Source organism: Pyrus communis, chromosome 7 (assembly GCF_963583255.1).
Source record: "Pyrus communis chromosome 7, drPyrComm1.1, whole genome shotgun sequence".
Taxonomy (NCBI): Eukaryota; Viridiplantae; Streptophyta; class Magnoliopsida; order Rosales; family Rosaceae; genus Pyrus; species Pyrus communis.
In genome coordinates, this window is record NC_084809.1 from 26,110,130 (window position 1) to 26,123,698 (window position 13,569).

Genomic DNA, 13,569 nt, shown 5'->3' on the forward strand with positions numbered 1-13,569 from the left:
ACGGCAACTCGTTCACCGCCCCGGCGCTCGCAACCTTTTCAGTGATAAACAAGTTGGTTTCAGGACGATCGGGTAAGTCCTGCCGGGTGCATCAGTGGTGCAACCAGCTCTCGCCGGAGGTGGAGCAACGGGCCTTCACTCCTGAGGAGGATGAGATCATGGACGAGGCTCGCCAAGTACGGAAATAAGTGGGCCACCATCAACGACTGTATGAGCAATGCGATGTACTCGGCCTGGTACCCGTTTCTACCCACGGGGGTAATAGTAATAACCATACTCACTCGTTTCGTTTAAGTTCATGAATAAATAGTTATACCCGTAACACATAAACATAACCGTTAAATATAAATGGACGAATAACCGTAGTTATTCATGCCCGCGGTTATTTTGCCCTTCCCTAGGTGGATCCATGAATGTGGAGGTGAAGGGCTACTGACGGCTCAATGCTGGAGAAAGTACTTGCGAATCCAACACAAAAAATAAATATTAAAAAAAAAAAATGGTATTGGACAACAGATCGAGGTGGTCTGGTTGGATTCTAATATTTCAACTCCTTAATTAAGCACTATCTTATTCTTGTACAATAAAATTAAAACACAAACGATGAATGATCCGACGCAATGACATATACCTACTCGAATGGGTTGCGTCGAACAATTAACAGAGAAGCCTCATATGTCAAGTAAACAAAGGAGATATATGCAAAGCTTTCGCTAACATTATTATACTTAGGGATACAACAGTTTCTTTGCAAACCAACTAATAAAAACATATATTTTCTATCAATCTCTCATACATTTTCCACTTTATTCACACTTACCAGTCACCCGACTTCACAAACAAAGGCCTGGACTGGCATCATTTTACTCTATCATTCTTTGTTCTTTGTTCTAGTACAGTATGAAAATTTTATCTCACAGGACCCGTGCAAGAAAGACGAAGCTAATTAAACGAAAACATTCATTTCAAAGAAACTTCAGAGGTGCAAGTACTGACAGGCAGATCAGTTGATGTGCATACCAGAGCCCTTTGCTGTAAATGTCTCAAGCTTTGTTCCATGCTGACTTGAACCATGTCGGCCAGCATTTTCTTCGCTTTACTGGACTGTTCATCACTGTCAATCTGAGAGATGATGTTGCATACAATGTTCTCCAGTGTGTCTGCCTGAAGCTCTGACCTGGGGTACGGAGAGTCCCTCAATAAGCGCAAAAGCGCATGCGCTTTTGTCTGAGACTTGGGCGTGCCTTGAACTGTCAGCTCAAGAAGTCCAGGGATTACCCCGTCCTTAAGGATCGCTTCTCTATATCTGCACCTGTCACTTTGACACATTGTTAGTAGAGCACTTACAGCGTGCTCCCGACTTTGGAGCGATCCATTTTCAAGCACCTCAATCACTGCTAGCACTCCGCCTTCTTCAGATGTGAGGGCAGTTCTGCCCTCATCGAATCCCACCAGAGATTCTATCAGAGCACAGCATTTCTCAGCCGTTTTTGAAGATTTCTTGCAGGGTTTCAATAAGGAAACTATGGACGGAATTGGTTTTGCTTCAAGAATGATGCTAAGGTTTGCAGGGTGTGTGGAGAGATTGGAAAGCGCCATTACTGAATCGACTTTAGCTTGTGGGGCTCCATGTCTAAGGATTTCGACGAGAAGAGGAATGGCACCAGAAGCACCTATAACTGGCTTGTTGATGGCAGAAGCCGATAGGGTGAGTAGAGCTGCAGTTGCATACTCCTGAAGGTTGCAACTTTGTGATGGAAGGAAAGTAATTATTGGTTCTAAAGCACCAGCTTCCACTATCTTAATTTTGTTCCTGAGAGACCAAATATTGAGAAGAAAAATCAGCAGCAGAAACACAAAGATTGTGGCAAAAATATTACAGCATCTAGAAAGTGAAACAAAAGCTGGGTAAATGTTAAGACAACACAAGGGACAGGGATATCTAGAAAGCTGAAACCAAAAAGGTTTAAACTAATCGAAAGGCACAAATCCAATGAGAAAGAACACAATAAATGATGAATTAACATGATTTACCAAAAACAACAAAAAGACTTGGCCTTCCTGGCCAGAAATAAAATTCAAATTATCCAACCATCTTTCAATCTGAAAGGAAATATGCTCAACCAGTAATTTCATTAAACATAATGTGATTTCATTTATATCACTTGCATAAATGCCTGTTTCTCAAATTGCTTAGACTATGCGATATTCTATTCCAAAACTAACCCTAATTTATGAAAGTGGTTCAAACTCGGGATTAAAAGGGCACGCTGGTTTAACCCACGTTTGCGCTTAGTTACATTCCCATTTAGGTGCAACTACCACAAAAGAATACAAAAAAAAGAAATGTATTTTTTTATTTAATTACTAAAGTGTGATTTATATTTGGACTAAAGAAAAGGAAAGCATTATTAAAAATAAAAGAAAAAGAAAAAGAAAGCAACCAATAAACGTGCAAAAAGATTAAGAAGGAGGTATACGTAGTTGTCTTATTCCCCACTACACAAATTTTTTTTTAGTTAAAATATGATAACTTGGGCGGTAAGATTCGTAAGAAAAAGGAGGAGATAGAGTAAGAAGCAAAGAAAAAGGGAGCAACAACTCCTTGGATCCTACGGGCTTCTCGAACCCTGAAGCATCCAATTCCTTTCAATACAAGTCTATCATAATTCACAAAGCAATCACATTTGTTTTCTCAATATTTTGATTGGTTCTTATTTGCCTTCAACTTTCTAATGTTCCTTTTGGTTGCTACAAATATAAAACAATGCCCCTTAATCACGTGGTGGAGATTTTTTCGTCGTGGCTGGAACATAATCCGGTACATCAAGTGTTATGAAACAATTGGTTGAATTTTTTTAAGTACCCAATTACTTGTATTATGACACTTAATATACCAGACCGTGTTCATGTTTCCGTCACATTGAAAAATTTCTCCATTTCCAAACAAATATAATATATGTGTGTATTATACTTTGTTCCTTTAATTTCAACACTGTTCAAGCAATTATACCAGAATACTATTTTATAAGCAACCAAACGGGCATAGCTTCCAATTCCGTAAGAAAATGGAGCATGGATGAGGATCATCTCCGACTCCTTTTTGTGGAGATATTAGAGATCATCATATTCTACCGTTCGTGCGATCAGTTTTTGTCAGGTACTATTTGTAATTAATTTTAAATAAAAAATTTCAAATAATTTATGACCGTACGATGTACAATGAATGGTTAAGATATAAGAATCTCTAAGATTCCCATCATTTGGATCTGGATGGGATCCAAACCCATGAAGCATAACTTGATTGTATTATTTCTATCTTATTGGTAACTTTGTGGACCTAATTATAACCAACCATTAAGTATCAACCCATTTAAATAAAACCCAAATGAAATTTATTTTGACAAATCCAGAACCAGTCATCTTGAATGAAAATCTGACCGACAATTTAGCATATTGCTCCCTACTGTTTTCTCAGCAACCAATCAGATAAAAAGAAAAGATAATAAGGCAAAAGAGAAAAAGAAAAAAAATTTATAAAAGAGAATCCCCGAAGAGTAGTGCTACCATCAATTGTAACATATCTTTAATTGAGGTGCGATCGATTAACACATATGAATCTCATTTCTATTAAAAGTTGAAAGAAAGAGCATTTTGGATCTCGGAATAGGATACTAAATGATGAGATAATTTTTTAGTGTATCGGACATGAAACCAATTGTATTTTTACATCTGATGTACGGAACCTGTTTCTGTTATAAATTAATTATAATATTGATATTTTTCACCAAATTAGGAATCCTAAGAAGAAAATTCCACCCAGAAAATCCATACACAATTTCCAAGAAACTATAGTCACTAAATTCCATGATAAAAAAAGATTATTATTTTAAAAAGAAAATAGAAAGAGTTCGGGGTACGTACGTCTCATCCTTGACGGCGAGGTTGAGGAGGGCGAGTAGGGCCGATTCATGGGACTCGGGCGAGTCGCAAACTCGGAGCATGGAGACGAGTGGGCCCACCGAGTCGGAGAGCTGGCGCCGACAGCGCTGCGAGGTCTTGGTGAGGCGCCGGATTTCCTGGGCGCCCTGGAGCTTGGAGTCCTGGTCGTCGGATTGGATGAGTTGCAGAGCGCGATGGACGGCTGAGGAGGAGGAGAAGGTGGAAGAGGGTGAGTCCGGAGTCGAATTGTGACCGTCGGATGATGAACGGGAATCCATTAAGAAGAGAGGTGATCGAAGTGAAGAGGTGGTGGTGGGTAAATTTAGTTGCGTGGGAGGTGGAGTTAGAAAAAACAGAGCGGAGGAAATATTTGAGTGGGGAAATTAGAGGCTGAGAAGCTCTGATAAGAGAGAGAGAAAGAGAGGAGGATTGGTGTTTAAGCAAACAGTTCGAAACTTTTATTGGAAAGCAACTTGTCTTCCGTCCCTTGAATTGTCTTTTGGAAATTTGCCGACTAGACTATAATGCACTATAGGTTTAAAATAACACCTGGTTGATGATAGTTTAGTGCTAATTTATTACTTGAATTATTATCTCAGTAAAAATTAGATCTTTGAATTAATTTTTTTAGTAAAATAAGTTCCTAAATTCATTAAAAATTGTTAATTCCATTCGTATTATTATATTTAAAGTTATTTTATCCAGTTTTTCTTAAATTTAAGTTACTTAACACATTTTAGAGTGTAATACCGTCATTTTCTCGCTTATAAGCCTTTAACATTTCATATAGGTTGCAAATCTAACCTCTAATTTACCCTCTAAAGTTAACTCTATACACTTGTTTTATAATAAATTTACCAATCTGCCCTCTAATGTGAATCACATGCAAGTAACGTAACTTAAATTGAAGGAAAATTAAATATAGTAGCTTCGAATCTAATATTAGGGATGTAATTGGCAGATTTTTATAATTCAATAACTGATTTTTTTGAAAAAATAGTTTAGGAACCTAATTTTTACTTAGCTGATAATTCAGGAAATAAATTGGCAATTTACCCTTTAAAATAACTTAGCGTATTAAGTTTTTTGTTGTTTTTTTTTTTTTTACAAGACCATCTCTAACTCTTAGGCTAAAATTTTAAAATTTAGGTTTTGAACAAACTTAATCATTTTTCAATGGTTGGCCTAAAATAAGTTTTGGATTAAAACCTAAAATTTGGACAAACTTAACTCAAAATTTAGACTAGGATTAAAAGGTTGGGCCACCAAAATTTAGGTTTTAAACTAACCCAATCATTCTCCAATGGTTGGGTCTAAAATAAGTTTTGAGTTAAAACCTAAAATTTGGGCAAGTTTAAACTTTTAAATACATTAAATCTAACGGTTGAAATAACTGTAAGAAAATATCTACCTACCCACAATTAAATCCAACTGATGAAACAATTAAAACAATATTTAAATCAAAAATCACCAAAAAAACTGTATAAATACATGTTTCATGAGGTCGGTTTAATGAATTTTCAGCCTTTCTTGGAATCTAAATATTTTAAAGGTAAAATGTTCATAAAAATAAATTATGATAACTACATAATTAAAATTAAAAAAAAAACCAAAAAATCATTTTAGCCTAAATTCATTCTTTAATAATCTCGAGCTAAAATTTTAACCTTTAACCTTTGAGGCAAAAAAACTGTTTTTGAGTTTAAAACCTAAATTTTTTAGATTAAAAATTTTAGTTTTTAACCTACGAATTAGAGATGATTTGAAGTACTTATATATTTTGATTAAAAAGGTTAAATGCTTTTAATTGAAAGTGTGTTTTCAGCTTAAAGTGCTTTTTAAAATAGTTCTAAACGAGCAGTGACAATCGCATGGGGAGGTTAAATTATTTAGATTTATACCGAACGAGTTTGAAGTTGAAACGCAATGGAATAAGATCCTAATCAGTGTAGCAATTGGTAAGTACCAACTTTATAAAATAATAAAATATCTGGAAGCTACAGGCGTAAGCGTTGTGTCGTCTTTGCAGTGGTTTGACGATAATCATGTGATTAGGAACATTTTTTTTTTTTTTTGTGAAACTATGCGATTGGGAACTTTACTGTGCGGATAATGTTTGGCTGATTATGGGAACACGTGGCTATGCATGATTTGAGACTGGAATAGTCTAACTCTAGCTAAAACCAATTATTTAATCATCAAAAAGTCATGGAGAAAATTGTGTATTGGAACACAGTTAGATACAATAAGTGTCATAATACAATTAGTTTAATTATTTTTTTCAAATTTCCAACCAATTATATTATTACACTTGTGACGCGTTTATGTAAGGGTAATCGAAATCAAAAAGCAAAAATGAATTTTGATTACAGAATACTCTAGAGTTTATCAAATATTGAGAAATAAAAAATTCACTCACGCAAATTTTGAAATCTAACTCCAAAATTTGGAATAATTGTCTTCCCTACAATTCGTTGGTATTTGAATTCTAGGTTATTAGGGAAATCCGAAATCGGGATGAAGTTTTCCTCCCCATTATACATTCACATGTCTTTAAAATTTCTAGATTGCGTTTGGTAGTAACCCAACACCACCAACCACTGCCCAGCAGAACCTTCCCTCTCACTTCCCTCTACCCTAAACACCTCCCTCTCCTATCCCACTCCTTATCCTCAAACCATCCTCCCCCAAACCCCTTCCCAAACACACTTTCATCTCCTCTTCGGCTCTTCCTCCGCGGCTTCCACTTCCACACCCATTCCCAATCTCACCCGCCATCCCAATCCCCAATTTCCCCAACCCAACTCCAATGGGTCACCAGAACTGTCTCCTGCGACAACCTATCCACCCTTACACCTTACACCTTGACCATTACCACGACACCACCCTTACACCTTGACGATGACACCCGCAAGACCACCAATTCACTTCAACTCATCCGCCGACTCAATTTTAGTAATCATATTTTCAACTCATCCGCCGACTCAATTTTAGTAATCATATTGATTTTTATTTTGATTTATGTGAATTAGTAAACAACTTATATAATTCAATATTATTTCTAATCTGATTTTAGAAAATCTTCAACAGGAATTTAATTGTGATTTCACCCTATTTCCTCTTCATCAATTCAATCCTCTCATTATGATTATGACTTAATAAATGAGTCATTCTGATTACGGCTTAGTAAATGAGTCATTGGTGTACTGAGCCGTATATCCGGCACACTAAATATATATCCTAATCATGGTCCGAATAGTTAAAACTAAGACTAACTTTATCAAAAGATGGCGGTCCATGTTTTCTAGTTAGTTGAATAACAAAAGTAAAAATCTAAATTGGACTCATCCAATGACACGACATCTTTAGGATTTAATTCAGAGTTCATCACGATGTTTGGTGACTTTTCCATTTTGGCATCTTTTCCTTATGGTTAGGCAAATTTAGGTATGTGATGGTTTACTTTGAGAAACATAATAGTATTTTGATCCTAACCATTTGAATCTTTTGATCAACAAATCTAGATTTTAGTGTCCAGAAAACCCACATCTAGATAAAAATAAATAAATAAATAAAAGAAAAAAAGAGAGACATTAGTTTTTGGAAAATCTTATTTGAACCCATATAATCTCATTTTATATCCAACTTAAATTTTAATTGTGAATTGTCTTTTTAGCCCTAGTGTGTAATTACCATCAAGTACAAGATGAAATAAACATAAAAATCAAAATTTACCAATAAACTCACATTCAATAATCACACCCTTACAATCACGCTATAATTCTTTTACGTTTTGTTTTGGTTAAAACCCTAAGACATTATTATAGATCAAAAATAAGCTCTTTTTGACATATGGATGATAATTTTGAAGTTTTAGATCCTCCAAATAAAGTATGAATCAATTTATGTTAATTTTTTTATTTGATTTCAATTCTTTATTTTTAGGCTTTAGTAGCAGTTTTATACTGCCTACAAATAGGCTTGAAATCAATGATAATAAAGGTGGATGATGTGTTTTCTGGTATTTTGCTTCTCTGCCACCACATGTTCTAGGTTTTTCAAAGATCCATATATATGGCTAATCATCTTTGCCAAGGATCACCGTGGAGACAAGTTTTATTGGTAGTGTCCCAAAAAATATATGTCAAAACTGAATCTTTCTTGTTAAGAGGGAATGGCCATCACTTGAAGAGAAAATTGAAATTAAATAATTGAATTGGGTAATTATACTTGGTAAAATCTCGTTGAAACAATAATTTGCTTAGAGCATCAGGTGCGAAAGAAACCCACACGATAACCAATCCAAATTTCTCACAATTCTCCACTAATTCAACCTCTAAATCACTACACTTTGTATGATTAGAAAATGCTAAATTTCTGCAAACTAAAATATATTTTGAATACCTCAACGCTTGGGTTAGTTAGGTGAAGAAAACGAGTTGCGAAATATGCAACAAAAGAATGATTAAACACGAGACAAATATGTAAGATATATTGTTTTCTTTACGTTTGAATGAGTTGTAGAAAATCGATTTTGTGTTTTTATTTTATCAATGGGTGTAAAGATAAACTTACATACTGAATTGGGTTTGTGAGAGTAGTTTAGGTAGAAAATTTGGGTTTAGAGCGATATTGATGATTTAATTAAAATTGATATGGATGTAAAGAGTAAGTTCGGTGTAGAAATAAGTTATATATATTCAAATAAATTTTTTCTTAACTTTTTTTATATTTATTTTTTTATTAACGAAAGGAACGTTACTAACTTATTCATTAAGATGAAAAAAAACAGTACGATATTCAGTGACTTGGTTAATAGAAATTCTTACATCGAAATACGTTATCCAATTAGTTCGGTTGTAAATCTATGAAGTTTAAATACATATATGTGAAATCCAAATCAATATGAGTTCAAATATAATATTAGATTTTTTTTTTTGGGTCAAATGGAATGTTAGATTTGGTAAGTGTATAAATTCAAGTTTTGGAATATGACCAATAAAAAAAGCAAAAATTGTCGATCATTTGGGGCCTCTTATTATTAGATTTATTTTTGGGGCCTCATAAACTTGGGCTCAATCTAACAGTATGACTTTTAACTAATTCCTCCATTCTTTAGAAATGATCAGTCCATGGACCATATTTCAAGTAAACTGAAATTCTTGGACTAGTTGGCTAATCTAGCATGCACTTCCTAACATTAAGTAGCCCAATATTTTTTCGTTAGATTATATAGATCTAACGTATATCGGTGTTTGTTCTGAGTTAGTGAATCTACTTGATTGTAGCTACATGCATGTTGAAATTTTCCGTAGCCTCTCCGGATCCAAAAGGAGTGGATAACCGTGGCTTGTCAACAATTGTCCTCCTTTTTTTTAAAAAAAAAAAAAAAATGTATATTGGTAGTTGACCATGTCTCTTTTCTAAAATATGGATCAAGAACAAAACAAATGGATTCTCTATGAATGGCACTAGTGCAGTGACTTATAGATCAAGAAGCATAATTAATTAGGTCACAACATTTTCATAATTAAAGGAAAAATACAAATTGTAATTGTTAATTCATTGCCAACTTCCCTGTAAGACAAAGCTTTTTCTTTGCCTACATATATAGTTGTTCTTGTTTTTATTGTCACATATTTTTCTAGCTATTTGAAGTACTACTCAATAATTACTTTGAGCTTGAACTTGTGTCTCTCTGAGATGATGAGAGGATGGCATCAATGGCTTCTTTCACTTGAGAAATATCAGGAGCTTTCCTGCCTTGAACGGGCCAAAATTCATCGGTTGCCAACACCTAAATCATCAAATCTCACATATATAAGCGCTCTAGTATATAGTTGAATGCATGCAATAGAAACATTAATTTACAAGGAACTTATATATTTGATGTCACACCTTGACTTGTAGTTGAAGAAATTTAACATAACTGATCGCTTTCTCTAACATGGTGACCAAATCAACCTGCAAATATACAAAAATATAATATAAACTTGAAAACCCCAACTTTACAAGACATTATTTCATATGTTGAAGAAAAATACATAAGCTAGTTAAGAAATTAATCCACCTTGCAGCCATTGGGCACCAGTTCTTGCAATATCTTAAGCCGCTCGCTAATACGCTCTCTTCGATTCTGAAAGACAGATATTCTTTCATCATTATAAATTCCATTTCATATAGTTTGCTTAAGTTGCACTCAACGAATCAAAACTACAACAGATCAAGCAAACCTTGGCTGCAATACTTTGGGGGTCCTTTGAGGGACTTGTTGATGACTTGGGTTTGGGCTTCTTAGTTGCACCAGTACATTGCTTCTTTGAAGGTTGCATGCTCTCTTCCTGTCAACAAATTTCTTCTATATCAAGGCCATTATTTGTGGTGCACAATTGAAACTATACAAGTTACATGACAATGTTAACTTCCATTTAGCAAAAATCTACTGTTAATCTAGACGGCACATTTTAGCAACAATCAACTTGATATATTATACAGTCGAGATTGACATTTGTCCAACATAACATATGCTAAATTGTTCAATAAGAATTCGTATCGCACGACTAACCAAGTTAATTTTCGGAACAAAATAAGAGAAGAAAAAGGGGAGCTAACCGTAATGGGACGCTTGTGAAACCCCGCTTTTTGCTCGTCCGGTTCCTGGAAGCTATCAGATGCTTCACAGTGTAACCATCCATAAGCCTCATGATCGCCATGATCTTCTTTTGAGGTGTTGGGGATGGAGCTGCTGTAATTGCTAGCCGTCTGTAAACAACTAAAATCGCCCGAAAGACTTGGGTCACCGATGCCAGCCATCTGATTCCACTGGCTATAACTACCATGATACAAATCACTATCGCAGTTATCTTTGCTGGTACTACTATTCAAGTAAATGCTTTGAGAACTCTGCTTGTTTTTATCAAAACTAAGCAAAGATTCACCACTGTTGTAGTACCCACATTTGAAGTTAATGAGATGATCAGGTTGGTAATTAGATGTGGCTCTAAACACAAATCCATCAGAAAGATCTGAAACTTGAAGGGACTCATGAGTGCATGAGTCATGAGGAGTAGACATTCTAATGTCCTTGGCTAGTGCCATTTCTAGAGAGAGAGAGAGAGAGAGAGAGAGAGAGAGAGAGAGAGAGTAGAATGAGGCTACAGTAAACTACTAAACTAGCTGATCAAGTAGTTAGTTAGCTAGGCACGCATATGCGGAATGACACGAAGAGTGGAAACCCTATTTGTAGGGATTCAAACGCAAAGGTCATACATATATATATATGTCATTGGTTATGGGTCTGATTGAATTATCATTAATTCAATAAATAATCAAAATGTGTGACACTGGAAGTAGCTATCTAGCAAAGTCTAATTAATTACATTGCTCATGGGAACAAGAAAAGTGTATAAATTAACTAATATTGTGGAGATTGAGATGTTTGTACGGTATTCATCTTTGATTATAGGTGAAAGGTCACAAGTTCTAGTCTTACAGATAACAATGACTTATTATATTTGTATTGTGTTCGATACTTAGTTATGTGCTTGATTCATTGTACTGCCTAACTTAAATCACTCCCTTGGAGTAAAAATATCCTTCTCTCGTTAGAGTAGAATATCGTTCTATAAAAATAAAAGAACAAAAACTAATATTGCTGTAAATAATAATTAATTAATATTTTTGTATTGGGATTGTTAGCTGGCAGAAGTGAGGAATTAGATAGGGAGAAGATTAGAAGAAGATAATTTTTCTCAGAGGAAAAGCATGCAGCAGAAGGGTCGCCGGATCTTTCGCCATCCCACGTCGCTGAGATTCCTCCCAGAATTCATATATCACCGTTCCTCCGGAACCTGGACCACTTTAACGTAGCTTCCTACCAGCTTTCCCCTTCTCTCCCATCGGCACGTGGATTCCGGCTGTATTTTATTTGTTTTAATACTATTTTTTACATTCTATTTCTATTTCTATATATAATAATGCATTCGTTATATAAATATATGCTGGTCGCTGAATTGGATACAGTTATTGCATGGCCATTTACATTAGGGTATTATCTGGTTTTTAGTTTTTCTTCTCGATTACGAAGCTTAAGTTAAACTTTAAACCCTTCGGTACGCCTAAAGCCAAATTGTCAGTCAATATTTCAAAGTAGGGTTAGTGCCCCACCACTAGTGACACTAATATTTTTCCAATTTAGTAAGTTCGATAAAAATTTGATTTCTATCATAAAATGTATCAGTGTAATTATAAATAAAAATGATTTTTTTTTTTGGTCAAAAGAGCACCATTCATTAAACTATATAATATTGGGTAAAGCCAACCAACCAAATAAATAGATAAGCAAAAAACCTACAACAAATTGGGAAAGCTAAACAGACCCATTAGATAAAAAAAAAAGACAGTAAGCATAACCCTAATTCCTATCTTACAATGGCAGAACGTTGTTGCCGCAGCCAAGAACGCCTTGCCAGCAGCCACCAAGGCAGCTGCAGTGGAGAAATTAACAAAGTGTTAACCAAGGCTTCGCAACGCAAAAGTTTCAAACTCGCAGCAGCAAAACAAATCCCAACCTAAGCTCAACATTAGAACCGCCACATTAAGGGAGAGCCACCAGATCCAAAACACCCACATAAAATGAGATTGTTTAATATAATTAGTTGTAATTTATTTCATCAAGTTTTTATTAAAAAATTGCATTCTTCAACAATTTCGATGTTTGGATATGTTGAGATGTGGTAACCAGAAGATACACTATATTTTCATTCTTTTATGATCTGAGATAGCAAAATCACTCATGCATATTGGTTTCCAACAATTTGAAACGTTTTGTATAAGAGAGTGAATTCGTCATGTCTTTGAGTCTTTTTCATCAATGACATGTTCTAGTTGTAAATGAATTGCCCAACTGAAAGCCTGTATCCCACATCTTGATACAAGTTGAGACTAAATTAAACTAAGCATTCCCTCAAGTCAAATAACATGTAAAGAATATTTACATGCACTGAATATTTGGCTGCCTGTCAAACAAAGTTGGCATCCTTTTGTATATATATGTTTTATAAACCCATTGAAGATCATGGTCCACATGCATATGTTGCGTCTTTGACAAAGACATATGGGGGGAGGAAAAGGGAAACCCCAAGCTGGCATCGGAAGAAGAGAAATTCCTTGTCTCAAGGAGATTGTGTTGTTCCTTACCTTGAATCTCTCTCACTTTCTTTTTGGTCCGAATCAACATCTATTTATTACACAACAAATCATATCTCTCTCTATATATCCAATAATTAAGATCTATATTGAGTCTTATTTTCAGTTACGACACATGTACTCTTCACAAAATCTCATTATACTCTCCACATGTTATGTGTCTTTCTTTACCATTTGCATTTTTTTTAGTGTCCCACTTTACCTTCTACACTATATTATCTCACTTTAAATTACTCTTCCTCAGTGTTTTACTTTACCCTATTTCGTCAAATAAGTTAAGAGAGTCATTAATTACATTGAGGTGACATGGACAATTTAGTCTTTTCAACTACGTTGGTTGTGCGGTATGTGAGATGTTAGTGGAACCCATGGTTAATGGAGGTGGATTAAGCTCATGCTAGGGTTTCATTTCTGTAGATT

General features: G+C 34.9%; 2 protein-coding genes across 2 annotated transcripts; both read right to left on the reverse strand.

Moving 5' to 3' along the window:
- Nucleotides 1-408: 408 nt before the first annotated feature.
- LOC137739743 (U-box domain-containing protein 4-like) lies at nucleotides 409-4,429 on the reverse strand. Its single transcript, XM_068479432.1, has 2 exons — nucleotides 3,925-4,429; nucleotides 409-1,813 (listed from the first exon to the last, which is right to left on the reverse strand). The coding sequence occupies exons 1-2, from the start codon at nucleotides 4,218-4,220 to the stop codon at nucleotides 961-963; spliced, it is 1,149 nt and encodes a 382-aa protein (XP_068335533.1). The 5' UTR covers nucleotides 4,221-4,429; the 3' UTR covers nucleotides 409-960.
- Nucleotides 4,430-9,613: 5,184 nt separating this feature from the next.
- Nucleotides 9,614-11,040, reverse strand: LOC137738937 (putative transcription factor bHLH086). Its single transcript, XM_068478402.1, has 5 exons — nucleotides 10,555-11,040; nucleotides 10,176-10,283; nucleotides 10,013-10,078; nucleotides 9,841-9,906; nucleotides 9,614-9,739 (listed from the first exon to the last, which is right to left on the reverse strand). Exons 1-5 carry the CDS (start codon nucleotides 11,038-11,040, stop codon nucleotides 9,614-9,616), a joined length of 852 nt encoding a protein of 283 aa, XP_068334503.1.
- Between the last annotated feature and the right edge of the window lie 2,529 nt (nucleotides 11,041-13,569).